Raw genomic sequence first — 27,054 nt, forward strand, 5'->3', positions numbered from 1 at the left:
GTTGGGCACGGGCTTCCAAGACTCCACCCTCAGGCCCGCCTGGGTCCCTCTCTCCCTTCCGACTCTGCTCAGACTATGTGATTACCCCTTGTGGCCAAGGGCGGCCTGGGGCCCTCCAAATCCCTCCGCGACGGCGGGGCGGGGCCTTGCCATGCTGATCCTCTGGCTCAGGGAACCTCTCCTTCAGACCTCTCTGCCTCAGTTTCCCGCTGGCCCATCACTGCCGTGGTAGGGGAAAGCTGGGGAGGTCTGGAAGATGCAGCTGTAGATCCCAGAGCCTGCACCCACCCCCACCAACCCCAAGGACGCTCAAGATGCCAGATATCTGTGAGACAGTTTTATTATCGCTCCAATTAGATTCCACCCCTATCCACACCCCCATTCTCAGGAGCATGGTTGAGGCGGCCCCATTAGGGGCCCTGGCCCCACCAGAGCTGGGACATGGGATCTCTCTGAAGCAAGGGTTTTGACTTTCTGGGTGCTTCCGCCATCTCTCTCCGATCTGTCCGCGCTCTGGGCTGGGCTGGCATCTTGGCTGTGTTCTTCCAGTCCTGGCCCTGGGGCTGTCAGTGTCTGGGACCGTACAGCTGCCCGTGTCAGTGGGGCTTGGGGATGTGGCCATCCACATAGAAGTTCCTGGTGATCTTGGGCAGGGTGAATTCGGCCCCTTCCAGCTCAGGAGTCAGCACGATCTGGCAGCCCAGCCGGGAGTTCTCTTGGAGGAGAGGGGCCATATCCAGCATGTCGTCCTCCCTGGAGTAAAAGGCGGCAGTAGTTGTTAATGGATCCAGGGTTAGGGGCCAGAAGGGAAGCTCTCCCGCCAGCAGCAGGAGGGGAGAGAAAAGCTGGGGCTGCCCTCTGCTATGGCCTGGGTGGATCCCGAAATGCCGAGGCTCAGCAACCAAGCCTTGCAACTCAGAGCTGGGAGGGGCCACCCTGCTCACCTCTCATCAGGAGGTGGCAGAAGGTCCAGGTGGTCTTCACTCACATACACGTGGCAGGTGGAGCACGCCAAGGAAGCTTCGCAGGCCCCTGGGAGCGGCAAGTGAGGGACCGTTGGTGAGGGACCGTTCTTGGGCAAGTGCCATTCAGAGAAGGGCTTAAAAAAAAAATCCCTTTGTTTCTTTTTTGGGGGGTGGGGTAGGGAGCTACACCCTGAGGCTTCTGGGATCTTAGTTCCCGATCAGTGATCAAACCCAGGTCTATGGCAATGAAAACAACTGGACTACGGAGGAATCCGGTGAATCTTTGTTTCACCGTGTGACTCTCATTTCTTCCTCCCAGGCCTGCAGGCCCACTCTGTGCATCCTCCACCCTGTCACTGACTTGGCTGACTGTTGCTGATCTGCACACAGGTTTTGCAAATGGACTTCAGGGTTCCCCCCAAACTCTCCAGCAGGCTGATGACCAGGCTGGGTACCTGGCACCATTAACGAGGGTGGACTGGACTTCAGTGTAGCTGAGAGGGGACAGGCCAGACAGGTTCCCTGTAGTCTGTGAACCCTTGCTGAGACCCTGCCACTTTGCTGGGCTGCCCTGATGCTCCTGAGGAGGGACTGACTCACTCAGCATCTAGTGATGCAGCAGGAGAAGGGGTCAGGAAATAAAGGGGTGAAAGGTACAGAGTCGAGGGTTTCCTGCTTCCCCCGGACACATTCCCAAGCTTCTGACTGAGCACTGGGCACTGTGCTTCTGGATAATGTCCTCTTCCAAAGGGTTTTCATAGCTAGAATAAAATCCAAACTCGTTACCTCAGTCCTTGAGATTCTCCCACCTCACTGCACTCGCCTACTTCAACCACCCCAGCCCCCTCACTCAATTCCACCATGCCGAGCTCAGCCCCTACCACAGGACCTTTGCACTTGGCATACTCTTGATCTGGGATGCTCTTCTCTCCAGTCTTTCCATAGCTAGGTCCTTTTTGTCTTGGGGCACTACTCAGTTGTCCTCCAAGTTCCCATCTCCTATTTCTTGTCCTTCCCCCAACTCTTGTTATCTCTTTAAAAATTTCTGGACAGCATTTATCACAATCTGAAGTTACCACCATCATTTCTGGGTTTTCCTGTGCTCTGTCAACCTGCCTCTTTTCTCTGCATTCAGCACTGAGCCTGGGAGGTTGTAGATGCCTCGAGAGATACTTGTTCTAAGTAAACAGGACAGAATTCTCCTTCCTCTTCCAGACAGGTCAGACCATGAGGGTGGAGCTGCAAGACAGCTTTCTGACCCAGCAGACCCTCCCTCGTGGGCTGCAGTGACTAACTTGCCCACCTTCCCTGTCTGGAGAAACAGTCTGGGCCTCAAAACTCAAGTCATCCCCAGGTGTCTTTCTCAGTCCTCTCTCCCAGCTCGTTAACATACTTACCACATGAGACACAGATAAACCTAATATAATCATTCCAACTACTCACTGCACACCAACCACGTGCCAGGTATTACACACATGAAATCTGCTTAATCTTCACAGCAACCCGGTGAGGTAGGAACTAAATTATCCTACTTTATAGACGAGGAGGCTGAAAGATGGTAAGTAACTTGCTCAGGGTCACACAGCAGGCAACAGAAAAATCTGAACACAGGCCACGTGCTTCAAAAACCCATGTTCTAATCTTTGTCATGAACTGCCAGCCACTGGATTCCAGAACAGAACTTAAGGTAGGTCTGCTAGGACTGCCCCCAATTCATCCCCTCCCCCAACCATTGTCTAATGATTAAATCAGCTCCTTATTATAAACACCGGGGCTTCTCAGGTGGTGCAGTGGTAAAGAATCCGCCTGCCAATGCAGGAGATGCAAGAGATGTGGGTTTGATCCCTGGGTCAGGAAGATCCTCTGGAGTAGGAAACGGCAACCCACTCCAGTATTCTTGCCTGCAAAATTCCATGGATAGAGGAGTCCATGGGGTTGCAGAGAGTCCAACACAACTGAGCATGTACTCATGCCACACATACGTCCATACACCCAACACTATATACTTTTGAAAAGACCACTCTCCTAGTTGCTCATGATATAATTACATGTTTATGCATGGGATTATTGTCCCTATTAGGCTGAAACTGGTGTGAAATGACAAGGGCCTTATCTGCTTTTTTACATTGCTACCTGGCACACAGTATGTGTTCAATATTCACAGAAGAGTAGCACAGATTAGTGGCTAAGATAGGCTGGGTTTGAATCTAGTTTTGCCACTTACTTGACCTTGGACCAGGTCTGCTCAACCTGAGGCTCAGTTTCCTCACCTATAAAACAGGATAACATTCTCGCCTATTGCATAATGTTGTCATGAAATAGATTCAATCAGTCAAAATGTGGTAAGGAGCTTAAAGTAACGTCTGCTATTATTATCCTTCCTTTAGCAAATACTGATTTAATACCTGTTACATCTAAATACCGTGACAGGCAACAGATGAGTGTGAACAGGCAAACACGGTTTCTGACTTCATTTTGGGGAGAAACGACAAAGAAGGAAACAAAACAATGAGAAGTGCTATGCAGACAATACGGCACACTGATTAAGAACAGAGTTACTGGGGCATGGGGACTGCAGCCGGGCCGAGAGGGACATGATTGTCAGGAGGATGACATCTACAGCAAGACCTGAAGGATGATGAGCCAGAAGATCTGGTGGGAAAGCACTTTCGATGGAACACCAAAGGCGAAGGCCCTGAGGCAGGCATGAACTTGGCTATTTGAGGAACAGCAAGCAAGTCAGTGTGGCTAGAAGAGAGGAAGGGAAAAGGAAGAAAATACAAGCTCCTGGCAGGCAGGAGTTTTAGGAACCTCTACTAAATGCTCAATAAATAACTGCTGAATGAATAAAGATTACGAGAGCAGGGGATGAGATCCTGGTGAGGAGTCTGAAGTTAACCATGCTGGGTGGGAAGCCGTGCAAGATTAAGTAGTGGAGAATCCTATCTCACTTGTGGGTTTTTTAAAGGAATGAATAAAGATATTTCCAATTCCCTATGCCCGGCTCCCACCTTCCAGATCCAACCCATGGCGCTGGGCCAGGTGGAGAACATTGTCCCCGACTCTGCCGCTCACCGGAATCCGTTGGCCTGACCTGTCCACGAACACCACGTTCACCCTGGGGACAGATGAGAGTGCAGATGCCTCAACTGGACGATGGGCGCAGGGGCCAGGTGGAATATAGGCTTAGGAACTCATGTTTGGGGTTTGACGGGACATGGAAATAGGGTGATGCAGAAGGGGGGACACAGGGATGAGGCTGTACGGCAACGTGGGGACCGGAGGAACCCCGTGCTATTATTAACGGGGGACTTGGCTCCCACACTCACACGTCCCCGGGCCGCTCGGGGCCGCCGGCTTCTTCCTCCCCCGCCGGGCGCGAGCCTGGAAAACACGGTTGGGTGAGCTGCCGTGCCCGGCACAGCTGGCGTACGATGGGTTAACGATGCCCACCCGAGGCTCCCCAGGTACCTGTCGCCCGGAATTTCCTGGCTATCGCTGGCGCCGCCGCCTCCCCGGACCCCCAAAAGCCTCCAGGTCGGCTCCACCAGGCACCCCTGGCAGCCCGCAGCAGGAACCCAGCATTCGCACCTCCCCAGGCCACGGAGGCGGCCATGACAGGCATCACGTGACCAGAGACTAAGCATGCGCCTTGGCGCGTTTAGAGGCGACGGCCCTGTAATTACCCGAATACAAGCGCCTTTTCTTTTTTTGGCGTCGCTGCACGGGAAGGAGGCGAGTCCAGGGGAGGCTGCCAAAGTGGGAGGGCAGTGCACTGGCTCGAATGAGCCAAGACCTGCAGGGCTATCCCAGACCTCCCACCCAGGCACATTGTCCCAAGAACCAGCCAGGTCTGCTTTCTTTAAAACCATTTACTTACAAACTTTAATTCAGCAAAGGTTTGTGTGAGATTGGGGAGGAGACAGCCCCCCGGAGTGGATGTGGACCCCGAGTCAGGGGAGGGGAGCTGGGTGGCCCAGCTGGCCAGGGTCACAGCCCAGGGTCACCTCAGGCTAACAGGTCCTGCTGGTGGGAAGGGGCAGAATTTATCTGCACCTTGTCTTATTTTCCAGCACTGGGCCATAGGGAGGCCAGCTCTGGGTGATCTGGCTTGGGGATGACAATGCAGGGCTCATCTTCAACATGGGGGAGAGGACAGAGGCTCAGTGAGATGCACAATGCCCGAGAGACAGTAGGACAGCAGGGAAACTGGGTTAAGCTGGCAGAGAAAGCCCACCCCGCACCTAGGCCTGGGCAGAAAGGGCTGGTGGGACCGGTTTGCCAAGACCAAAACTTTGGCCTTCTACTGTCCCCACAATCGGGGACCTTGGGTAGAAGGGCCCGATCCCCAGGCCAGAGCCATTTGGTCCTGAGTCAAGCTTCCGGAGCTCAGCATCTGAGAGGCTCTGGCCAGCGGGGTCTGGGGCCTGGCTTTTAAGGCATCAGAAGGCAAGGGGACTATGGTAGGGAGCAGGGGACCCGGAGGTGGGGTACAGGCCAGAGAGGGCAGGCCAGGGCAAGAGACAGCCATGCCTGCAACAAGTGTGGGAGAAACAAAAAAGGGCTGAGCCATTTTAAACCGGAAAGTATGGAATGGAGGCCCAGACATGCTGGGCCTTGAAGGAATCAGAGCTGAGGGGGGAGGGAGGGAACATCCTGGACTGTTTAAAAATAATAAAAATTAGAAAAGGAAACTGAAGTCAATTGTCAAAGTTAGAAAAGGGGGGACAGTCTCTGATCCTCACGGGAGGTCAGGGAAACCTCCAAGGCACTCGAAAGGCCAAGATACAGGAGCAACGAGGCAGGAGGGGACTCCCAGAGAGACGGACACAGGCGGACACGGTGGCAGGGGGGAGGGGAGAGAGAGCAGGCTGGTGCCCCTCCCTCTTAAGGCTGCAGGGTTTCCATGCTGGGAGCAGGCCAGAGGTGCAGAGTGCTCCCAGATGCCCCCCGCACTCCTTGGGCTCCTGCTGGTTGGTCAGCAAAGTCTTTCAGAGATTTTTCTATTACCCAAAGGAAAAGAAAACTAACAACAAAACACCAGAAAACCCCAAAGCGATTTGGTGCAGGCCTTTGAGCATCTCCAGCACTTGGCCCTTTAGAAAATCCTCTTGCGCTTCAGGTAGGAATCTGCGTAGTGGCCACCAAGGCCCTGGGAGTGCTGTCCCACATAGCTGCCTTCTGGACTGGGCTCGGGTGAGGGCAGCAGGTGGGCGAAGCTGCGTTTCTGTCCACCCAGTGGGGTCTGGAGACAGAGGGGAAGGGCTGGTGGGTCGGGGGCCACCCAGGGGCCACCACTCCCCAGCCCTGAGGGCCCCCACCCCCTGCCGGTACCTTCAGCAAGTGGCTGTGGCCATTGGGCCCAGGGCCGAGGCCCAGGAGCCCTTCTCCGGAGCCCAGTGGGGAGGAGCCAACCACCTGGGAGAAATGGGAGATGTGGGATGGGAGAGGAAGCAGCCCCTGGAGCAGAGGCGAGGGTTTCATGTTGAAATCCTGCCGCTGCCAGTTATGAGCTCTGAGACTGGGGGCTGATTATGTCATCCTTCTGGGCCTCAGTTTCTTCATCTGTGGGTTGGGGCTATATCACCCACACCCTAGAAGTGCTGGGGTAGGAAGTGAGAGGCCCAGAAGCCTGGGCAGTACTACATGCAAGACATAAGGCTCGAGGAGGACAGCCTGTTTTAGCTCAGCCCTGAGCAAAACTGACCCCTGCCACCCCCCTGGCCATGACACTGAAGGCCCCCGGGGCCCCATGCATGCTGGTTGCCCCGGGGCCTCGTTCTCAGTGGGCGGGGTGGGGTGGGGGGCGGGTGGGGGGGTCGCCTCACCTTGTTAAGGTGGCTCTGCCTGAGGCCAGCCTGCAGGCCGCTGGTGAAGCAGGAGGTGGGGGAGCCCGCATAGAGGTGGGAGAGGGGCCCGGCGCCACCTCCACCGCCCCGATCGCCAAAGCCACCAGGTGGGGGGGACATCTGCAGAAAGGAGGCCGGCTGAGTAAGGCAGGTCACTGCCGTGCCACCCACTTTGGGAGGTCCCCCAAACAAGTCTGGGCTCTGGCGCCTAGGAGAGTGTTTGACAATGCCAGCAGAGGGGCCAGCGGGCCCTTCCTCCTCCAGGGAACCCCGGGACCACTACCACATGCATGAGCACAGGCTGGCTAGCTGCAGGATGAGGCCCAAGTGGAACAGGGAAGTCACTGCAGCCGGGGCTGCATCTCCAGCCTACTGACTGCCAGACACATGAAGGAAGCCACTGCGAACCCCCACGACCCAGCTGAACTGCCTGGTGACTACAAATAACTGCCCCCCCCCCGCCCTGCCCCACGAGAGTGAGAATAATAAAATATTTTCCGGTCCAAGTCACAAAGTACTGGGACTGCTTCTTATGCAGCATGAGCTAACTGATACATCCAGGAGGTGGGATGGACAGGGAGGCTCTTACTCTGTGTCGGCTGGGTCCGTGAGGCCCAAGGGTTGGCTCCCGTGGGTGGGAGAAGAGCCGCCGAGGTCCCACATCCTGAATGAGAGTGGGAGAAGCATGTTGAGTGCGGGGGGCGGGGGTGTGTCTATAACCAACCTCACCTAAATTCAGTTCCACAGCACAGCTGTCACTGGGGAAGTCTGCCTCCTCCAGGAGGGGCCAGACTCTAGTGCCTGGGGCAAACTCAGCAAGCAGGGTGGGGCAGTGACACAGAAGTGGTGCCTGGTCCCAGGGGGTGGCTGCACCTGGACCCCAGAGGGCTGTGAAGGTGTGAGGCAGGAGCTTGGAGTCTTTTAAGGCAAGCAGGGCACCCAGGTGCGAACTCTTGTGGTCTCAGTATTTTGTCACTGGCATTTATCTCTTTTTTTTTTGTTAATCCAGTGTGGGCCAAACACAAAACATATGGCCAGTCTGCAACATCTGGCTTAGAAGTCAGAACCGTAGAAGGAGCAGTTCTCCAGGGACCGAGATGGGGACTGCAGAGGGGAGCAGTGAGAAGGACAGACAGAGAGGAGGCTGAGCCCTCATCTGTTAAGGAGAAGCAGACGTGTGGCCACAGGACTCTTGGGAGAGAAAGACTGACAGGAAGCAGGGTTTGATGATGCGCAGAGACAAACAGACAAGAGACTTGAGCGCAGGGACCACGTCTGGCATGTTCCCTCCTGTCTCCCATGCACTCAGCCCAGCCCAGCGGTCAGTATTAGAAAGATGTCGGACTGGAGAATGACGTGCTCTCAGGACACAGGGCCTTTGGGAGGGCTGCCCCCAGGGAGGCCGCATATACTTACTGAGGGGTATTCGAAGCCATAGCTGTCGGGCAGCCCTGGTTCGGGGGGAAGGCGGGTGCTGGAGAGGGGGCTGAGCAGGCGGGACTTGAGCTGGAAGGCTTTGCTGCTGCTGCCACCTCCACCACCGCCTCCAGGGGCTGGAGGGTGAGGCAGGGGGCCCTCAGCTGGGCGGCGGCTTCTCCCAGCGCCTCCCCAGCCCCGGGCCTCCTTACCCGCCAGGTTGCTGGCTGGGAGCAGGCTGTGTAGGTTCAGGTAGGGATTCAGGGGGATCCGGAAGTCCTTGGGGGGCTCCCCCAGCAGAGAGACCTGTGGTGGGAGGGCTAGATTCATGAGGGCTCCTGGCAGTGGAGAGCCCACAGGGCAGGAGGCTGGGGCAATGGCTGGGCACTGAGTGGGGCCTTACCCCAGGGGGCGTTGGCAGAGGCCCGCTGTCTTTCTGGAGGCCTCTGAGGCCTGCACCTCGGAGCCCCACGGGGGCGGGGGGTGGAGTAAGCTGGGGTGCTGGAGGACCCAGGCCCATGGGTTCCCGGTCACCCCCAGAGGGGCCGAGCAGTGGCGGCAGCAGGGGTGGTGGCTTCCCTCGCCGGGGTGGCAGCTCAGGGGGCAGGCCCCCTCCTACAGAGAGAAGAAGGGTGTCAGCAGCCCAACCACACAGGACCCCTTCTTTTGGGGCCTGCGAGCCTCTGCTTGGACCAGGGCCACTAAGTTTTGGATGCTGAGCAGCATTCTCGAAGTCCATCAACTTCCAGGACATCCGTGGCTCCCCAAGGAGGTGGGCACCATGTGCTCAACTGACAGGCTGGGACTCAGACAGGTTAGGTCACTTGCCCAGAGCTGCACAACTGGGAATGTACCACACCCAGGGAGGAGAAGGAAGGGGAAGTGGGATGAAGCCCAGAGAGATGGGGAAGAGGGAGTTGGCATTACCTGCAGACAGCTCCCCAAGGAGGGGGTTGGCTGGCTGGGCCCCAGGCTGGAGAGTGCCCAGGGGAGAGTCGCCCAAGATCCCAGGTTTCTAGGAACAGAGGATAGCGAGCTGGAGATGAGACGGGGGGTCACAGGCCCAGCCCACAGCCAGACACACAGGGCATCTCCCAATGTCTGCGACACCCTGGCCGTTACCCACTCGCCGACAGTGACCGAGGGCCTCCTGCATGCCAGGGCCTGCCCAGGTGCTGGGGAGACCCCAGGGACATGGGCCACGCTCAGCGGGTCAAAGCCCGCCACCCAGTCAGTTACTGTCAGCAATTCACACAGTGATGGCCACCGGTTCACACCTAGTCCCCTTGCTGATTATCACAGACGCACAGGGTCTAACACACACAACCACCCTGATTGGAGATGCAGTGTGTGACAGCCACACGTAGATTCAGTCATTCTTATTCACACAACAGCTCATGCCCACAGCCTCACCTGTCAGTTACCATCAGACACACCCAAGCCACTGACTTGCTCCCAACTGGACAGGGTGGTGTGTGTTTCTGTGTGTGTGTTTCTGTGTGTGTGCTGTCGTTTCAGTCCTGTCTGACTCTGTGACATTAAGGGCTGCAGCCCGCCAGGCTCCTCTGTCCACGGGCTTCTCCAGGCAAGAATCCTGGAGTGGGCTGCCATGCCCTCCTCCAGGGGCTCTCCCTCGCCCAGGGACTGAACCCGCGTCTCTTCAGTCTCTTGCATTGGCAGCTGGGTTCTTTACCACTAGCGCCACCTGTGTGTGGTATGTCAGTTTTTCCGTGTGCGTGTTGAGGGAGTGGGGACAAGAGGCCCCTCTATTCCCCTGTGGGGCCTCGGCTATCACTGTGTCACTTCCTGAGCACCTGTGAACCAGGCCCCCAGGGACACAGTCCGAGGGCCCACAGCTGGTAGATGGTAAGCTACCGGTTGGCAGAAGAAGCAGTGTTGGAAATGGAATCATGAGGGGCCGCGGGATGTGTGTGAGGAGGGAGCCTGTGGCTCACAGGCCTGAGGTTACCTTCTGACTCTGGGTCTGGAGGGCAAGCTGCAGCAGCGCCGTGGACAGGGCAGGCCCGTTGAGCAGCGGCATGGCTGGGGGCGCGCCCAGGAGGCCTAGGGGGAGACCCAGAAAATGAAGTGGTCCCAGGGTGGAACCCCCCCCCCCCACCTGCTGAGGAAACACAGCGCCAGGCCCATTGAGAACATGAGGACAACTGACATACCCCAAGAAACAGCCTGGGTGATGAGCTCCCCCCTCACCCCCCAGGGAAGGACAGTCCCTCCTCCATGACCCTGCCCTCTTGCAAGGGACTCAGGGCACCAGCTCCCTTGGGGAGTGTCATCCCAGACCCTCTTTGTGGGCTCATGTCACTCGGAGCTGAGACAACAAGAGTCCAGGGAGGTGCCCAGTTCTGAGAATGCTGGGCCTCCCTCGCCTTACCCTGCTTGCCACCTGCACCACCGTGGAGCAGGGGATTGAGCAGCAGCTGGAGGGAAGCAGAGGGCCCCAGGTTGTTGAGCAGCTGCAGGATGTTGGGCTCTGGCAGGAGCCCTTTGCCCCGATTGAGGGCCTGCAGAGAGGATCAGAGGGGCAGTTCAGAGCCCTGCCTAACTCCTTGGCTCCCCCATGCCCCTCCTCTGGGGCACCCACCCCCCCAGCACGCACTCACCGTGGCCTGGGCAGCAATGAGAGCAGCCAGCATGCTGCGGCCAGGGGGCCCGGGGGCGCAGAAGGAGACGCGCAGATGGCTGCCTCCCAGGGCCAGGCCGTCTGCCCGCTGCTGGGCCTCCTCTGCCATCTCTGCCGTCTCATACTCCAGCACAGCAAAGCCCTTCAGCTGCCCGTCCTGGCCATATGCCAGCTGTGGAGGGGAGAGGCAGTCGTGAGCACCAGGGTGGCAGTGACCACCATCAGCTGAAGTGACAGGCATGACCAGATGAGGATTCTGATGACAGTAACCCGCAGAGAGAGAATGGACTCTGGGCCCTGTGCTGCCCAGTGTCCAGTTCCTGTGTTAACTCATCGAACCTGTCAACAGCCCTGGGAGGCTGTATCCTGCCCATTATTCCGAGGGGACAACTGAAGCTCAGAGAGGTCAGCATGTTCAAGGTCACACTGCTGGTGGGAGGGCAGAGCCAGGCTTCCCACTGGTCAGAGGCACCAGGCCTTGTGCCAGTGCCTCTTGGGGACATTGCCTGGGTTTTCCGGAGTACACGCTGCAGAGCCTGGAGAGGATGGGCTGGTGGTAGAAGCAGGTAGCTCTGGAGTTCAGCCCAACTGCACGCCTCAGGCCGAGGATGCTACAGGTGCAGCTGGGAAGGGCACACAGTCTGATGGTGAGGCAGATAGCCACTGAGCTGGGGTTTAAGGCTGGTAGTGCTGGCCAGGAGGGTAGGGTCACACAGCCAGTGTGTGGCAGAAATAGAGATGTAATCAGAGGCCCCTTCACCTGCCTTAACAGCAGTCATTTGGTGCTTCAGGCCCTCAGCCCTCGATCCTAGGGGAGGATATGTTCCAGGCCTTTTTAAAATTTTATTAGCTACGCTGCACAGCATCTGGGATCTTAGTCCTAATGAGGGATCAAACCCACACCCCTCGCACTGGAAGCACAGCATCTTAACCACTGGACCACCAAAGAAGTCCCTATGTTCCAGGATTGAGGCTGTTTTGGAGATGAGAAGAGGGAGCCAAACATACCCTATATTATGTATCAGTCACCTCCACGGGGTTCTGGGGCACCCTGGAAATCAAGCTTGAGAATAGCTTGGCAGCAAGATGTAAAGAGGAAGGCCACAGATGACCTCATGTCAGTTTAGCTCAGATAACAAGACTCTTGGTTTTCAGGGCGTTGTGGCTGCTAGACACTTATCCAGGGCTGTCCCAGGGTGGGCAGGTCCTGGAAGAGCATCTGGCTGGGCCCCACACGCCCATGGGCCAGGGGCCACAGGTGCTGTTTCACTGCACCGCGGATACAGGTGGTCTCGGCACACCCACTTTGCAGGTGAAGTAACTCCCTGCAATTCGGGAGACTCCAGTTCAATCCCTGAGTTGGAAAGATCCCCTGGAGATGGTTACCCCCCAGTATCCTTGCCTGGAGAATTCCATGGACAGAGGAGCCTAGCGGGCTACAGTCCATGGGGTCGCAAAGAGTCGGACATGACTGAGCAACTAACACTACTACATAGCACTCATAGTTTTTTAAGCAACTTTGCAACAAAATGAACCAATTAAGATATGTAGGGACATGGGGAAGGAAGAAGGGGGTTCAGGATGGGGAACACGTGTACACCCACGGCGGATTCATGTTGATGTATGGCAAAACCAATACAATATTGTTAACTAATTAGCTTCCAATTAAAATAGATAAATTTATATTAAAAAAAATATGTAGGGACTTCGCTGGTAGTCAGGGCTCTGAACTTCCACTACAGGGGGGCAAGGGTTTGATCCCTGGTCAGTAGTGAACTAGGATCTCACTAGTTCTGTGCAGCCAAAAAAATTTTTTTTTAATGAATAAATACAAATGACAGGTATATTTGTTTGTTGTTTAGTTGCTGAATTGTGTCCGACTCTTTTGCGACCCTATGGATTATAGCCCGTCAGGCTCCTCTGTCCATGGGATTTCCCAGACAAGAATACTGGAGTGAGTTGCCATTTCCTTCTCCAGGGGATCTTCTCTACCCAGGGATGGAAGTTGCCTCTCTTGCTTGGCATGCAGGTTCTTTACCACTGAGGCACCTGGGAAGCCATATATATATCCATATATGTATATACACACACACATATAAATTGACCTGTCGATAAACGACAGAGTGAGCCAGACTAGGCGGCTATGGGCTTTCCTTCACGTTCTCCTCTTAATCGTGTCGGAAATAAAACGCCCCCGACATGGGCAGCAAACTCCCTTATGGGAGGCGGGGGTGCCCAGTTAAGAGCGTGGGCCCTGGGTCAGCTGCCTGATCCTGACTCCCAGTCCATCTCTTTCTGGCCAGCTTGGGGAGGTCACTGCAAGTGCCCATCCATGGCCCCTGGTTTCCTCATCTGTAAGATGAGACCATCAGCTGGATCCACTGGGTAAGGTGGCTATGGGTGGGGGCCTAGCGCCCACTGGCCTAGGCAGGGCAAGTTGGCCTTCAGCCCACCTCTAGTGAACACTTCACCTTTGCTGCCGGTCAGGCCCTGCACCAAGGCCTGGATGGGCTGCTTCTCACAATCACATCCATCTCATCTGATGAATACAGAAAGGGGTTAAAGGGCAACTGAGGCCGTGTGGCTCCTAAATAGGGGGATGGAGGCTCAGACTTTGACCTGGTTAACTCCCAAACTCAGGCTCTGTTCAACAAGGATGCCCTGTGTGACTGGGCTCCTTGGAGGCGGTCACCTCCTGGCCAGGGATTCAGCAGATAGCGGGGGAATGAGTGAGCAACCATTCACAATAACCCAGTCACAATGGGGACAGCCACACCCAGAGAGAGAACCTGTAACTGGTCATGGCCTTGCCGCCTTCAATCTCTAGTCAGTGGCTGCTGATTGTAAGTATATGTCACCTGTGTCCTGAGTCCCATCCAGGGCCTGGCACACAGTAGGCGTGCGGCAAAAGCAGCAGCAAGCAAGGAGTGGGGTTCCTACCAACACCCACAGCAGCAGACCTGGGCTCTGAGCTCATATCCCAGCCTCCCCCAGGGTGGCCTGGGCTTCCTGGGCTGCCTCTGCCCACCCTGGCTGTCTGTCCTGGGATGTGTCAACTGATCCCCTTTATCTTCAGTGTGTCCCCACCTGAAAGCACAGGTGACTCCTGCCCCTCTGGGCCGTTATGGGCAGGGTGGAGAGAGAGTAGTTAAGCCCAGTGTGTGCTGAAGGCATGTCCACTTTGGGGGCCTGGGGGCTCTCTGAAAGCTGGCCCTGGCCTATTCTCGCCCCACTGCACCTGTCACAGGGCTAGGCACCCTTACAGAAGGGCCTGACAAGTGAGACCGGAATGAACCAGGGATTGTTTTCCTAAACCACTGCATGCGGGCCGAATCTCTACTTACAAGGGTAGGAAGGAAACCAAGACTCAGAGAGTGAGTGACCTGTCTGGGGCCACAGGGCAGGGCTGGGATCTGGCCATGTGTGACTCAAAGCATTTTTTTTTACAAAAGTAGCCTTGTTTGCATTTTTCAGGGGGAGGTTAAGCAAGTCGTCAGAGGGTGCGCAGGGATCTGAACCCCAGCCATCTGGCTCCTAGCTGGGCGGTCACCCACTGTACCACATGGCCTTTCTAACAAGAACACCATTCAAAGTGGCCTCACCGCTGCCTTACTGAAAGGAACCCAAAAGACTGGAGAGAGCAGGTGACCCACGCGGCCCCTCCGAGGTGCTCTGGGCTTCGCATCTGCTCCCCAGGTCCTTGCACCGGGCACTGGGCTTACCTGGCAGAAGGTGGGAGTGTGGACGGCTGACAGCGCCCGGCGCAGGGCATCTACATCACTGAAGCCGGGTGGCAGGCGGTCAACACAGAGGCAGCGCGAGTGGAGCAGGGCAGGTGTCAGCTGCCCGGCATCTGTCCAGTGCACGTAGAGGGTGCGTGGGCCCAGGGGCTTGCCCAACAGGTCTGACTTGGCGCGGGCGGCCGAGTCCTTCTTCATGTACTCGGCGAAGCCGTAGCCCTTGGAGTGACCAGTGCGCTCACTGTAGACCAGGAAGCAGCGCTCCAGGCTGCCGAAGGGCCGCACCAGCTCCTCAAACTGCTGCTGCGTGAGACTGGGGGGCAGGTTGGCCACGCAGAGCAGGGCGTCCGTGGGCTGCAGCTGCACCGAGAGCTCCCGCTCCCGCAGGCGGCTCTGGTGGAAGGTGCTGATGGCAGCCTCCGCCTGCTCCCCATTCAGCAGCGTCACAAAGGCTGCGGCAGGTGGGAGCATGGGGTCAGCGGGGCCCCCCCAGGGCCTGCGCCTCTACCCCATGCCCGCCCACACCCACCTCCCTCTAAACCACACGTTGACCTCAGGAATACTGAACCACCAGGACATCATGGGCACCAGCGGATTGGAATAGTCGCCAGCTATAAGCAACAACAGCCAGTGTTGCCTGGCTCCTCCAGGCTTGCTCCTTACAACCCATGGTGATGCTCACGCACTGGGGGCCTGCCCCATCCTAAGAACTACTGTGTTGGCCAAAAAGTTTGGTTTTTTCTATAAGATATGCCATGTGGTAGTGGTTACCCATGTGGTCCCTGGATCCTGGGTTTCAACGCCAGCCTCTGAGTGGCTCTGAAGTCTGTTTCCTCCTTTGTCAAATGGGAATAACTTCCTCCTCACAACCACTATCTTTCCAGCAAGGAAATGGGCACAGGGCTGTGCCCTGCTCACTGGAGAAGCCTGGACTTGAACCCCGGCAGGCTGCCTCCCAGGCACCCACAGTTTTTAAGATGTTTTAATGCTTTTGGCTTCACAGCCAACTCCAACAGGCCATGTCCAATTTGTTGGTGAGAAAACTGAAGCTCGGGAGGGTAAGTCACTTGCCTGTGGCCAAACAGTGAGGACAGACCAGGACAAGAACCCAGAACTCTCAGCCTCTGGGGCCCAAAATCTTACCCACGACCCTAGTCCACCAGGTAGGCCTCGAGGGGTCGCCTATCCTCAGCTCCTTCTCGTCCATGTTACAGACTGCAGGCAACGGCCCTGACAGGTTTAACACCTGGCACAACGCCTGGTGGACACAGACATCCTCCATGCTGGGGGCCAAGACCAGTCCCTGTTCCCATAGAAATGACGACCGCGTGGAGGCAGGCAAGCGGGTCAGTAGTGACAGCTTAGGGTGGTCAGTGCTATGATGGGGTACGGGGTGTGCTTGGGCACTGGGAGGAGCTGCCCTGAATGGAAGAGACGTTAAAAACACAGGGAACAGCCTGGAACCTTACGCACCTGAAGAGATGGTAAGGCTGAGGTACCTCTTTGCAAGGTAATATCAGGAGGAGCTCAGACAGGTTGTGAGGAGACAGAAGCATGATCAGGATTAGGACCAGGTTTGATCAGATTTGCAATCATATCAGAGCTGGCTGCCTAGGGGAAGGCAGGCAGGGGCATGAAATCGTGGAGGCAGAGAGGCCAGAGGGAGGCCGTCATTTCGGCAGACATGTCTCCTGGACCCAGGGCAGGACAGACTGTCGCCCCATCTCTCCCTCATCTTGGGTGCCCACCGTGGGGCATCCTTGCTGTTTCTCTTCCAGGCTACCCAGCAGATACCTGGGTACTGGGGACCCCATCCCAAACATTCCCTCTGCCGGCCAGTCCCCCAGGCCTGTCTGATCTTCTTCAAGTCCTCCAGAATAACTGGTGCCCTTCCAATCCCTTGGCTCCCATCTGGTTCATGGACCCCCTCTCTCTGCCGAACGTTGGGCCTGAAGTTCAGGAGACACTGGGCCAGGACTCTCCAGCTTCAGGGACTGTCATCACCTGCCACTAGCCCCCCCTCACCCCACCCCAGGGTCCCACAAACCTGTCCCTTTGTACTTGTCCACAAAGCAGTACTTGAGCTCATAGTCTCTGAGCAGGTCGTGCACCTCCTGTGGAGACAAGCCAAAGGACAGGGAATCACGGAGAAATGAAGAGAGCAACCCAGCGGCACATTCATGTGGACCAGCTATGAAGGCAGGTCAATCACCAGCCCCATTTTACAAGTAAGAAAACAGTTTCAGAGCAGTTGCTTGCCCAAAGCCATTGCAGCCATACCTGGCAGGGCTGGGAGGCAGAGCTCAGCTGTAGAACCCATGCTTTTAACCAACACAACACGCTCTTATTAGAGAGTCAGGTCAGTCTGAGTTCAAGACCCAGCTCTGCCCACAGGGAAGTTGTTTAACCCGTCTGAACCTCAGTTTGCAAGACTGACTCTTCCCAACAACCCTGCAAATTGAGCATTAACATGTCCATTTTGTAGATGAGGAAACTGGAGGCTCAGAGAGGTGAAGGAAATTGTCAAAGTTCAAGCAGCTGGTCAGGGCACAGCAGTGGGAATGCCACCCCTGGGTACCTGACTGGGGACCCTGTGTACTTAATAAGCCCACATTGTGTGACTTCACGTGCCTCCCCATTCCCTCCTACTGACAGCTTCCTGCAAGCCAGCTGCGGAGGCGAGGCTCTCGGGCCTTTTAGTGCCAGACACACTGTGCACCCTGCAGGAGATAAGAAACGTTTCCAGCTGGGAGATGGTGGGCAGTAGGAGGATGACTGACTCTATAAACACCTGTCTCAGATCTGTCCCCAAGTCACACCCCTCCCAACACTCCTAGGGTCCCACCACCCATGGGCAGAGAGAGCCAGTGGCAGGTGTGCTGGAGGGGCCAGGGAGCAGGGATTCTCCACAGGAGGGACAAAGAACCCATTCCATTGCTGAAGGGCAGGGCAGACTAGGTTCAATCTTCCTGGGTCCAAAGAGCACTGGGAAGTCCTGCCCCATTTGGCGCCAAGAGAAGGGCACCCCTGGATTACCAAGGATCAGCCAAGGAGGGCTACATGGAACAATGCCCCTTCCTTCTCTGCAGGTCTGTGGCATGGGGACAGGAGACGACTCCATTTTTCCAAATTAATCCTGAGGCTTCTGAGGAAAAAGGACCCCTGGGGCTGCCTTAACTTCCGATCTACCCCTAAAAGGAATTCAAAAACGCTTGCTATGGAAAGGCACATTCTAGTCAATCATGAAGCTTATGGATATGAGATCCCACCACTCCATGCTAGAGCAGGAACCAACTGGCATCCCTGATTCCACTGTCCCAATCTGGCTGTTCATTCACTATCCCCCCAACAAGGCCAAAGCTGCCCGCCCCCTTCCATTCCCCGCCCCCTTCAACCACTTGGCTCCTTCCAAGCCTCTGGTCGCCCCTAGCAACGTCCTCCCTCAGTCCAAAGTTGGTTTCTCCCTCCATCTCCGACCCCCTACGTCCCGCTTTTGGTCTCTCCCGATCCCGCGTGGACTCACCGCCGACGACCCCCACCCCCGGGCACGCCACCGTTGGTGTCGCCCGGTTCCCCCCGCGCACGCGCACGGTGGTATTTCCCGCCACGCTCCCACACGGCGCCCCCCCCATACCTGGTTGGTCACGTCCCCCGGGAGGCCCCGGATCAGTATCTTGCGGCGGTTACGGAACTGGCGCTCGGTGTGTTCCAGGCGTTTCCGGATCTCCTCTGGATCTAGCGGCGGCAGTTCTTCTTCAGGCGCCCGGCGCTCCGCGGCATCACCAGCCTCAACCTCGGCCCCAGCCTCGGGGCTCAGCGGCGGCCGGTGAGTAACGGACACGTCGGCCGCCATCTTGGGAAACCCGGCGCCTTCTGGGACCAGCGAGCCGGGGCGGAGCGGCATAGAGCGGCAACGAGGGCGCGCCCGCCGATTGGCCAAGAGGAGCCCCGCCTCCCCTCGACTCCTTCAGGCCATTGGGTAAGGCCCGGCCCGCCTCTCGGTGTTCAAGCCCTGTCTGGGCACTACAGGCTCCGCCCTTTTCCGCTATCGCGATGTCACTCAATAGACTCGCGAAGCTGCGAGATGGAATCAAGCCACAGAGTAAGGATTTTAAAGCCTTTATTCAGATTCGAAGATAGATACAGCCAAGCCCCCGTCGTCTTTGCTCAGTATCATTGAGCTCAGGATAACTCCTCTGCCACAGTCACGGGCTATATAGACCTGAGGCGCCACCGGCTGCTTCTTGGCTTTAGGTGGTAAATATCACGTTGCCTCTGCACCCAAAAGACGTACACTGAGGCTGTAGCGAGAGTCACCAGGCCCAAGATCGCTAACACTCCCAGGGCGATGTTGATAGTGACCGGGTTCCGACCTGTGCGGAAAAGCGAAGAATAAATACGCTCGTCTCAGCCCCTCCTAAACTTGCCCGTCTAGGATAAATACGCCTTGCCGAGGCTCACCTTGAACGTCCATCATCACTAACATTTTGTCCATGCCCCGTGAACTGGCCGCCTGGCAGCTGTAGGTACCACTATAGTTTAACAAGACGAGGAACGGAATCCCGACGGGCACCTTAAACTTGGAGCCTTCCCGCAGACACTGTAGCTGGGGGTTCGGGTTGCCCCGGGCCTGGCACTGCAGGATATGCATAGTCTTTTCTTTCCACATCAAGCGTTGGGGACATTTAGCTCTGTCAATCGTGGGGCCGTCTGTGGGATCGCCAAATGATCAGAGACACCCGAGGCACAATGGGGCAAGGGAGAGACAAGTCTCAAATCAAGGAAGCAAGGGATTAAAGGTCAGCGTGACCTACTCACACAGGACACGCAACTGGACGCTCCTATTACGGTGCAACGTCACCCCATGCACCTTGAGGGTGGCATTGCAGAAGAAGGTGCGCCTGTCGTCCTTCTCGGTGGCCTTTAGCTGAAGCTGGGCAGGCTGTCCTGGTACCGCGGCTGGAACTCCATCCAGCATGACCTGGACTCGGGGTCCGGCCGCGCAAGTCACAGTCACTGGGGTCCCCTCGGTGGCGTTAGACTCACTCAGGGTCAGGCTGGGTCCCTGGAAGCCTAAAGGCGGGGCATTGCCCAGGAATTTGCTGACCAGACACCTCCCTTGGGTAAAGCCCTGCCCCCACCTGCGTCCTTCCCCTCGGGGTATCCGGACTACACCTTCGTCTACTCTGCAGCCCTCACCCCACCCAGTTTTAGGCACTCAGGCTCCTCTCGGGTTACTTAGGCCCCTCCTGTCTCAGGTTTAGTCTTTGCCTGTGTGCCACGCCCCCTTTGACTAGAGGCCGTCTTGTTCTCTTGGGTCAGCCCCGCCCCTCATTTTCTGAGCTATTTTGTCTCCACCCCCTATTACTACTACTTTTACTGTCGGACTTCCCTGTTAGCTCAGTTGGTAAAGAATCCGCCAGCAATGCAGGAGACCCTGGTTCAATTCCTGGGTTGGGAAGATCCCCTGGCGAAGGGATAGGCTACCCACTCCAGTATTCTGGCCTGGAGAATTCCAAGGACTATACAGTCCATGTCACAAAGAGTTGGACACTTCCACTTTTCCTCTTACTACATGCAGTCACGTTCCGGGTCAGCCCCACCCCTCGCCTCCTGAGCAGTTTTGGCTCTGCCCCCTCTTACTGTAGGCAAACAAGTTCTCCCGGGTCTCTCGCTTCTCGACCCCCAAGGTTACGTTGCAGACAATCTCTTGGGTGCCCTCCTGTTCGGTTTTCGCTGTGGCTGTGGCCGTGAGCGTGTCCGCGTGGCTCACTACTGTGGCATTCAGCATCTGGTTCCCCAGCGCCAGCTGAATATGAGCCTCCGACGCTGGGAACAGCCCATCCAGGCTGCAGTTAACAGGCCAGGAGGTTTCCATCTCCCAGAACTGGGGGAAAACGAGGCGTGGGGCGGTCTTGGGCATGGCTTGAAAGAAGGATAGAAGTGAGCAGGAGGAGGTCTCACAGCTGTGGAGATCCCTTTTCCCCATGACATTCATCCCCCTAAACCAGGGTCCTTCTTTCCCAGGATACCTTGCGGCCTGTGTCACCCCCTTTCCAGGACACACACAGCCTTCAGAAATTCCAAGGCTGTGAGCCTCCCATCTGAGGCTACCCTGCCCAATGGCCAAGGCATGTGTTCCTTAAAGCCCTGAGGGCCAGGCCACCCCATTCTCAGGAATTCCCGTGGCCAGGGAACGCTTACTCTGGCTCCACTCATCACCCACCATCTGCAGTTCTTCCCCTCACCGAAGGTTCGGAGCTTCGTGGGGGCCGAGGTGTTCTGGAAGAGTTCCAGCCCTTGGGACCGCAGGTCCAGTTCGGAGCGACAGGAGAAATTGGTGCCATGGTCCTCTCTTCTCGGCTGCACCATGAACGTGACCTTGGCAGGCTCCTCCTTTCCCACGGGCTTCCGGCCCAGCTCCTCCTCCCGGCGCAGAAGCACCACGGAGAGGTGGCCCCGGGGGGCCCCGCCAAACACCAGACAGCTCAGGTTGAGGTGTTCACCTACCGGCTGCCAGAGGGGCAGGGGTGCCAGCTCCACACGCTCTGGGAACCCTGAATGGAGGCGTGTGAAGGGGAGAGTAGAACTTACCAGCCAGCCTGGCAACCCCCACCGTGGAGGGGAGCCCAGGGTGGCCCAGTGCAGGACTGTGAACTTCAAGTTAATAAACCTGCTGGACTTACAAGTGTGCTAGTATGTGTGTTTGCCATTATCATTAACATCATGATTATTATTTCCTGTTTTGTTGGACACCTTGGCAAGCATTGAAATGAATCAGTTTTTCTGTTCACAGTTAAGGGGGAAAAAAACCGGCAAGGAAGAGGACTAAAGTTTATGGCCATTTATGATGTTAATAGTAATCATAAAACTTCCTGTTTATCTTGAGTTTTCCTTCCTCTTTCCAGATGTCATCTACCTTCATTCACACACCAACCAAGTGAAATCTCCTCTATTACTCTTCCCTTTTATGGACAGAGAAACAGGCCCAGCGAGGTGAGGTGATCTGCCCAAGGAAGCGCAGCCAGGAAGGGGCAGAGCCAGGCTTAGATAGTGGGTTTCCCAAACTCCAGACCTGTGTGCCCACCTACCTCCATGACATCAGATCTAGGAAGTCCCCTGACCCCCTCCTTCAGCTCTGGCCTGGACTCTGATCTTGGCCTTTCCCAGAGCTTGGTCCAGTCCTCCCCAGTCTGTCCCAGGTGCTCAAAGCCTAGGGCAGCCTCTTGAGGGGGCTCTGTACAGTCCTGGGGGTACTCAACAGATCCACGCTGGGTCCAATCCCAGCTGCAGCTGCAGTGGCCCTCAAAGGCACACATTCCAAACCCTGGGCCTCCCCTGGGGGAGCAGCTCTCAAGCTGCTGAAGTTGTCACAGGCCTGTGGACTGGCTTCCATGGAAAAATTTTAACATCTAACCATTTACAGGGCTTCTCTGGTGGCTCAGTGGTAAAGAACCTGCCTGCCAATGCAAGAGATTTGGGTTTGATTCCTGGTCCAGAAAGATCCCCTGGAGAAGGAAATGGCAACCCACTCCAGTATTCTTGCCTGGAGAATCCCCATGGAGAGAGGAGCCTGGTGGGCTACAGTTCACGGAGTCGCAAGGAGTCAGCAACGACTTAGCAACTGAACAACAGCAAATGTACAATTTTAGAGTATTTAACAAGGAGATCCACATTTTAACCTCCACTCGAGGGCTAGTGGTATGGTAGCCCATGATGATTATGCCTGGGCTCTCTATGGTGGATGAGGGGTCCCCCACGTGGCGTATTTGCCAATTTCTGTGGTGTAAATACTCCCACTTTTGGCTGATTTAATGGCACCCCACTCCAGTACTCTTGCTTGGAGAATCCCATGGATGGGGGAGCCTGGTGGACTGCAGTCCATGGGGTCGCCGGGAGTTGGACAAGACTGAGCGACTTCACTTTCATGCACTGGAGAAGGAAATGGCAACCCACTCCAGTGTTCTTGCCTGGAGAATACCAGGGATGGGGAGGCCTAGTGGACTGCCGTCTATGGGGTCGTGCAGAGTCGGACACAACTGAAGTGACTTGGCAAAGCCACTCAATGTTACACAGAGTTGGGAAGAGATGAGCCCACTGGGCTCTTGTGAGCCAGGACAAATAGGCTCCTGCACAGCACTGGACAGAGGCATCTCACAGTCACACAGACGGGGATACCCAGATACACACATAGGCAAATGTGTAGAAATACACACAAAGACACATATAGACACATACTGGCCCAGACATCCACACATGCTCAGAAACAGACGTACTCACATAGATATACACATGGGCACAGATACTGACACACATATGCAGACACACACAGAGATACAAATCCAGGGGCTTCCCTGGTGGCTCTGTGGTAAAGAATCCACCTGCCAATACAGGAGACATGGGTTCGATCCCTGATCCGGGAAGATCCCACATGCCAAGGAGCAGCTAAGCCTGTGCACCGCAACTACTGAGTCTGTGCTCCAGAGCCTGCAAGCTACAACTACGGAAGCCCGTGCACCTAGAGCTTGGGCTCTGCAACAAGAGAAGCCATGAGAAGCCCGAGCACTCCAACCAGAGAATAGGCCTGCTCGCCACAACGAGAGAAAAGCTTTTGAAGCAATGCAGACCAGTCCAGCCAAAAATAAATTAATTAATTAATTAAAGTTATTTTTAAAAGGTACAAATCCAGAGACACACACAGGCACACACAGCATACAAACACATTTGTAGACCTACAAGTACACTCACACAAAGATAAGGACACTCAGATCCACATGCTCACAGACATATAGGTACACAACCATGAATACAGACACTGGTGCACGCACAGGAAGAGCATACACACAGCTACAGATGTACACTACACTTTTCTGAGGCCTCACAAAACCATAGGCACCCTGAGTGATGTACTCAGCTATTTCCTAGTCTATTGGGTTCTTTTGTTTGTTTATTTTTGGCTGCACCACGTGGCTTGTGGGATCTTAGTTCCCTGACCAGGGAGTGAACCTTGGACCTTTAGCAGTGAAAGTGCTGAGTCCTAACCACTGGACAGCCAGGGAACTCCCTGTCTTCTTTTAAATGCAGAGAAACTGGAAGGATTCATAAGAAACTGGTAACAGGGGGATATCAGGTCCAGAGAGGAAGACTTCAGCTGTGAAGAGCAGGGATTTGAGACCTGGACTCCAGGCATCTCTGCTCACGGACCCTGGCAAGTGACTGAGCCTCAGTTTCCTCATCCGTGAAATGAGGCTCATAAGTGTACCTCCCCAGCCCAGGCTTTCATAAGGGCTTTTGGGTGAGCACCTATGCGTCCACACTAAGAACAACAGCCACTCACAGCCCACACTAGGTAAATGGAGACTTGACACTGACCCCCCCCCTTTTATTAAATACTTTAAAATTTGGGAACCACATGAATTTATTACCTGTCATAAAAATAAAAGCAATAAGGGACTTCCCTGGTGGTCCAGTGGCTAAGACTCCATCCTCCCAATGCACAGGGGTTCAATCCCCGGTCAGGGAACTAGGTCCTACCTCCTGCCTGCCACAACTAAGACCCAGTGCAGCCAAATAAATAAGTAAATACACACAAAAAAAAGAAAAAGTAGGGACTTCCTTGGTAGTCCAGTGGTTAAGAATCTGCCTTGCAGTTCAGGGGACACGAGGTCAATCCCTGGTTGGGGAACTAAAATTCCCTATGCTACAGAGCAACGAAGCCCGAGAGCCACATGCACTCCAGAGCCCTCATGTCACAACTGCTGAAGCCCACGTGCCACAGCTAGAGTCTGTGCACCAGGAAGAAAGATCCCGTGGGCTGCAACTAAGACCTAACACAGCCAAACAAGATAAATAAATAACTATATTAAAAGAAATTTTAAAAATTGAGTGAAAGACATGTCCTTTTTTTTTTTTTGGCCATACTGAGAGCATTCCACGGTTTTAGTTCCTTGACTAGAGATTGAACCCAGGCCCTGGGCAGTGAAAGCCTGGAGTCCTAACCACTGGACCACCAAGGAATTCCTGAACTATCATTTTTAAAATGCTTATTGGGCTTCCCAGGTGGCACTAGTGGTAAAGAACCCACCTGCCAATGCCAGAGACTCAAGAAATGCAGGTTGGATCCCTGGGTCAGGAAGATTCCCCTGGAGGAGAGCACAGCAACCCACTCCAGTACTCTTGTCTGGAGAATCCCATGGACAGAGGAGCCTGGCGGGCTATAGTCCATGGGATCACAAAGAGTTGGACACGACTGAGGCAACTTAGCATGCATGCACACACACAAAATGCTTATTGAGAACCAAAGGAGTTGGTTTCACAGCTGCTGCTTTGGCATGCAGTTGAGATGTACCCCTCTATCTCTGACTTTGTCTCTCTCTCTCTCACACACACACATCCCCCCAGGTCTGAGCTCTGACTGAGTGTCCTGGTCCATTTGTGCAAATTCAGGGCCCCAGCCCCACCTTGCTCCTCTGCACCATTGGTCATCTACCCCCACCACTGCCCAAGGCCATCCCACCTCCAGCCACGGCTACTCACCATACACTGTGATTTTAGAGAAACTCACCACCTGGGACCTATTGCAGAGGCCAGAGCAGAGAAGCTCCATGTCACCAGTCACGTTGGTGAGGCGGAAGGCTGCCCAGCCCAGGCCCCTGCTGTGGTGCTCCTTGGAGAGGGCTGTCTCCAGGGAGATTAATCCAGGGCTGGGGCAATCTAAGCTGCAGTTTACCACAAGGGGCTTTCCAAAAGGCACCACTGGGTCCTTCGGTTCCACTCGTAACTGGTACGTTTGTCCCTGGGCACCTGCATGAACAGAGTCTCTGCTGGGGGCTCCAGTGCCCCCCCAGCCCACCCAGCTGCAGGTTCCATCCTTCAACGCCACCCCCCCCCCCACTCCCACCAGCCAAGATAGGAAGGTCTCTGCCTTCGGCGGTGTTTCAGTTTAGTGGGAAAGACAGATGATGGATCAGGAACCAAGGAGAGTTGAGAAGGAGGCCAGGAGGAAGTGAGTCAGGAAAGGGTTCCTGGAGGGAACCACTACGGTCTCTTTTAAAGGGTCAAGGAGGATTTAGCCAAGTGAAAGGCAAGAGTGATCCTGGCAGACTGAAGAACATAGGCAGAGATCACGAGTCCGGATGGAGCAGGGAGCGAATATGTGCAGGCATGAGTGGTGGCTTGGACGGTAAAGCGTCTGCCTACAGTGCGGGAGACCTGGGTTCAATCCCTGGGTTGGGAAGATCTCCTGGAGAAGGAAATGGCAACCCACTCCAGTATTCTTGCTGGAGAATCCCATGGTTGGAGCGACGTGGTAGGCCACAATCCACAGGGTCGCAAAGAGTCGGACACGACTGAGCGACTTCACTTTCACTTTCACTTGAGTGTTTGGGTGGGTAAGTGTCTATGCTGTGAAGGGGGCAGGGAACAAGTGAAAGGCAGGGACCTAGCCTCAGGGAGCCCTGAAGGCTGAGTTAAGGAGCCACCATTTTTCCCCAAGGATACTGGGAAGCCCCCTGACAGATCTGAGTCAAAGAAGTGTTGCTGCAGCCCTGGGCAGCAGGGTGTGAGGTGCACTGTTCTCCTTCCCCTCCCCAGCAACCCCCCATCTCCAGCCCTCCGCAGCTCACTGGGCCTCACCTGTGGGCAACTGACAGCAGGCAAGAAGCAGAAAGATGAGCGAAGTCCAGTAGACCCTGGGCGGTGGCCCTGAGGGCATCATGGTGGTCAGCCTGGAGGCGGAAATTCCCTTAATGAAGCGCTGTGCACCGGTGAACAGGCAGGACCTCCAGGGGAAGGAAGAACCGTCACTGCAGCTAAGAATGCAGCAGTCCAGGGGCCACACCTTGCCCAGGATGAGGGAAGGGTAGGGGAATATTTTATACCACCCCCTGGGAGTCCACAGTGAGGGTCTCAGGAAAATGGAGTGTGCTGGCGAGTCTCCGAGGAGTCTCAGAGGGCAAACCTCGGTTACACTCCTTGTCCCCAGATCAACCCACAGGAAGCGCTTAGTGCAAGCAGCTTCCTTTTTTCTCAGCACTGGAAAGCCTGGAGGGGGGCAGGGGTGAAGGTGGTAAGACATCTCCTTCCTGTTGAACTTAGGTGAAAAAGGCTGTCTTGTTTCCAGAGAGGAAGTTAATGGGGATATCTGCACACTGGCCTTGAAGGAAAAGGGGTGGGATTTCGAGGTGACATTTCAAGGAGGGAACAATGGGCAGACTTCTGGGCAGGGTTTCAAAGAGTTAGCAAGAGATCTCAACGTTCCTGGGAGGCAAATAAACGATTTTGGGGGGGTGACAATGAGGGATCCCCTATGATGAGTAAAACTGTGACAATGAACAGAGCCCACATTTACTGGGGACTTGTGCGAGGCTCTGTGTTGGCTGCCAGAGTGACTTCTATAGGCTCCTTATCTTTCCAGTCGTCAAGTACAGATGTAAGGATTGGAC

General features: G+C 55.6%; 3 protein-coding genes across 8 annotated transcripts; all 3 read right to left on the reverse strand.

Moving 5' to 3' along the window:
* Window positions 323-6,037, reverse strand: FDX1L (ferredoxin 1 like). Of its 2 annotated transcripts, none has more exons than XM_018051034.1 (5): window positions 4,437-6,037; window positions 4,295-4,349; window positions 4,041-4,083; window positions 945-1,032; window positions 323-753 (listed from the first exon to the last, which is right to left on the reverse strand). In XM_018051034.1, the coding sequence occupies exons 1-5, from the start codon at window positions 4,835-4,837 to the stop codon at window positions 597-599; spliced, it is 744 nt and encodes a 247-aa protein (XP_017906523.1). In that variant the 5' UTR covers window positions 4,838-6,037; the 3' UTR covers window positions 323-596. The 2 variants fall into 2 exon arrangements, with proteins under 2 accessions (XP_017906523.1, XP_017906524.1); XM_018051035.1 differs by having other exon boundaries at window positions 325-753; window positions 3,977-4,083; window positions 4,437-4,711.
* RAVER1 (ribonucleoprotein, PTB binding 1) lies at window positions 4,823-18,714 on the reverse strand. 4 transcript variants are annotated; one of them, XM_018051031.1, is made up of 14 exons: window positions 18,246-18,714; window positions 16,659-16,725; window positions 14,594-15,063; window positions 10,852-11,043; window positions 10,623-10,752; window positions 10,200-10,294; window positions 9,158-9,245; window positions 8,634-8,845; window positions 8,443-8,536; window positions 8,231-8,367; window positions 7,404-7,478; window positions 6,794-6,934; window positions 6,300-6,383; window positions 4,823-6,210 (listed from the first exon to the last, which is right to left on the reverse strand). In XM_018051031.1, the coding sequence occupies exons 1-14, from the start codon at window positions 18,513-18,515 to the stop codon at window positions 6,064-6,066; spliced, it is 2,202 nt and encodes a 733-aa protein (XP_017906520.1). In that variant the 5' UTR covers window positions 18,516-18,714; the 3' UTR covers window positions 4,823-6,063. The 4 variants fall into 4 exon arrangements, with proteins under 4 accessions (XP_017906520.1, XP_017906519.1, XP_017906518.1 ...); XM_018051030.1 differs by having other exon boundaries at window positions 6,300-6,425; XM_018051029.1 differs by having other exon boundaries at window positions 8,231-8,536.
* ICAM3 (intercellular adhesion molecule 3) lies at window positions 18,715-27,054 on the reverse strand. 2 transcript variants are annotated; one of them, XM_018051033.1, is made up of 8 exons: window positions 26,491-27,054; window positions 26,246-26,391; window positions 25,148-25,414; window positions 20,860-21,168; window positions 20,255-20,536; window positions 19,430-19,684; window positions 19,073-19,321; window positions 18,715-18,984 (listed from the first exon to the last, which is right to left on the reverse strand). In XM_018051033.1, the coding sequence occupies exons 1-8, from the start codon at window positions 26,685-26,687 to the stop codon at window positions 18,824-18,826; spliced, it is 1,866 nt and encodes a 621-aa protein (XP_017906522.1). In that variant the 5' UTR covers window positions 26,688-27,054; the 3' UTR covers window positions 18,715-18,823. The 2 variants fall into 2 exon arrangements, with proteins under 2 accessions (XP_017906522.1, XP_013820610.2); XM_013965156.2 differs by having other exon boundaries at window positions 26,246-27,054.

Source organism: Capra hircus, chromosome 7, assembly GCF_001704415.2.
Source record: "Capra hircus breed San Clemente chromosome 7, ASM170441v1, whole genome shotgun sequence".
NCBI classification, from domain to species: Eukaryota; Metazoa; Chordata; class Mammalia; order Artiodactyla; family Bovidae; genus Capra; species Capra hircus.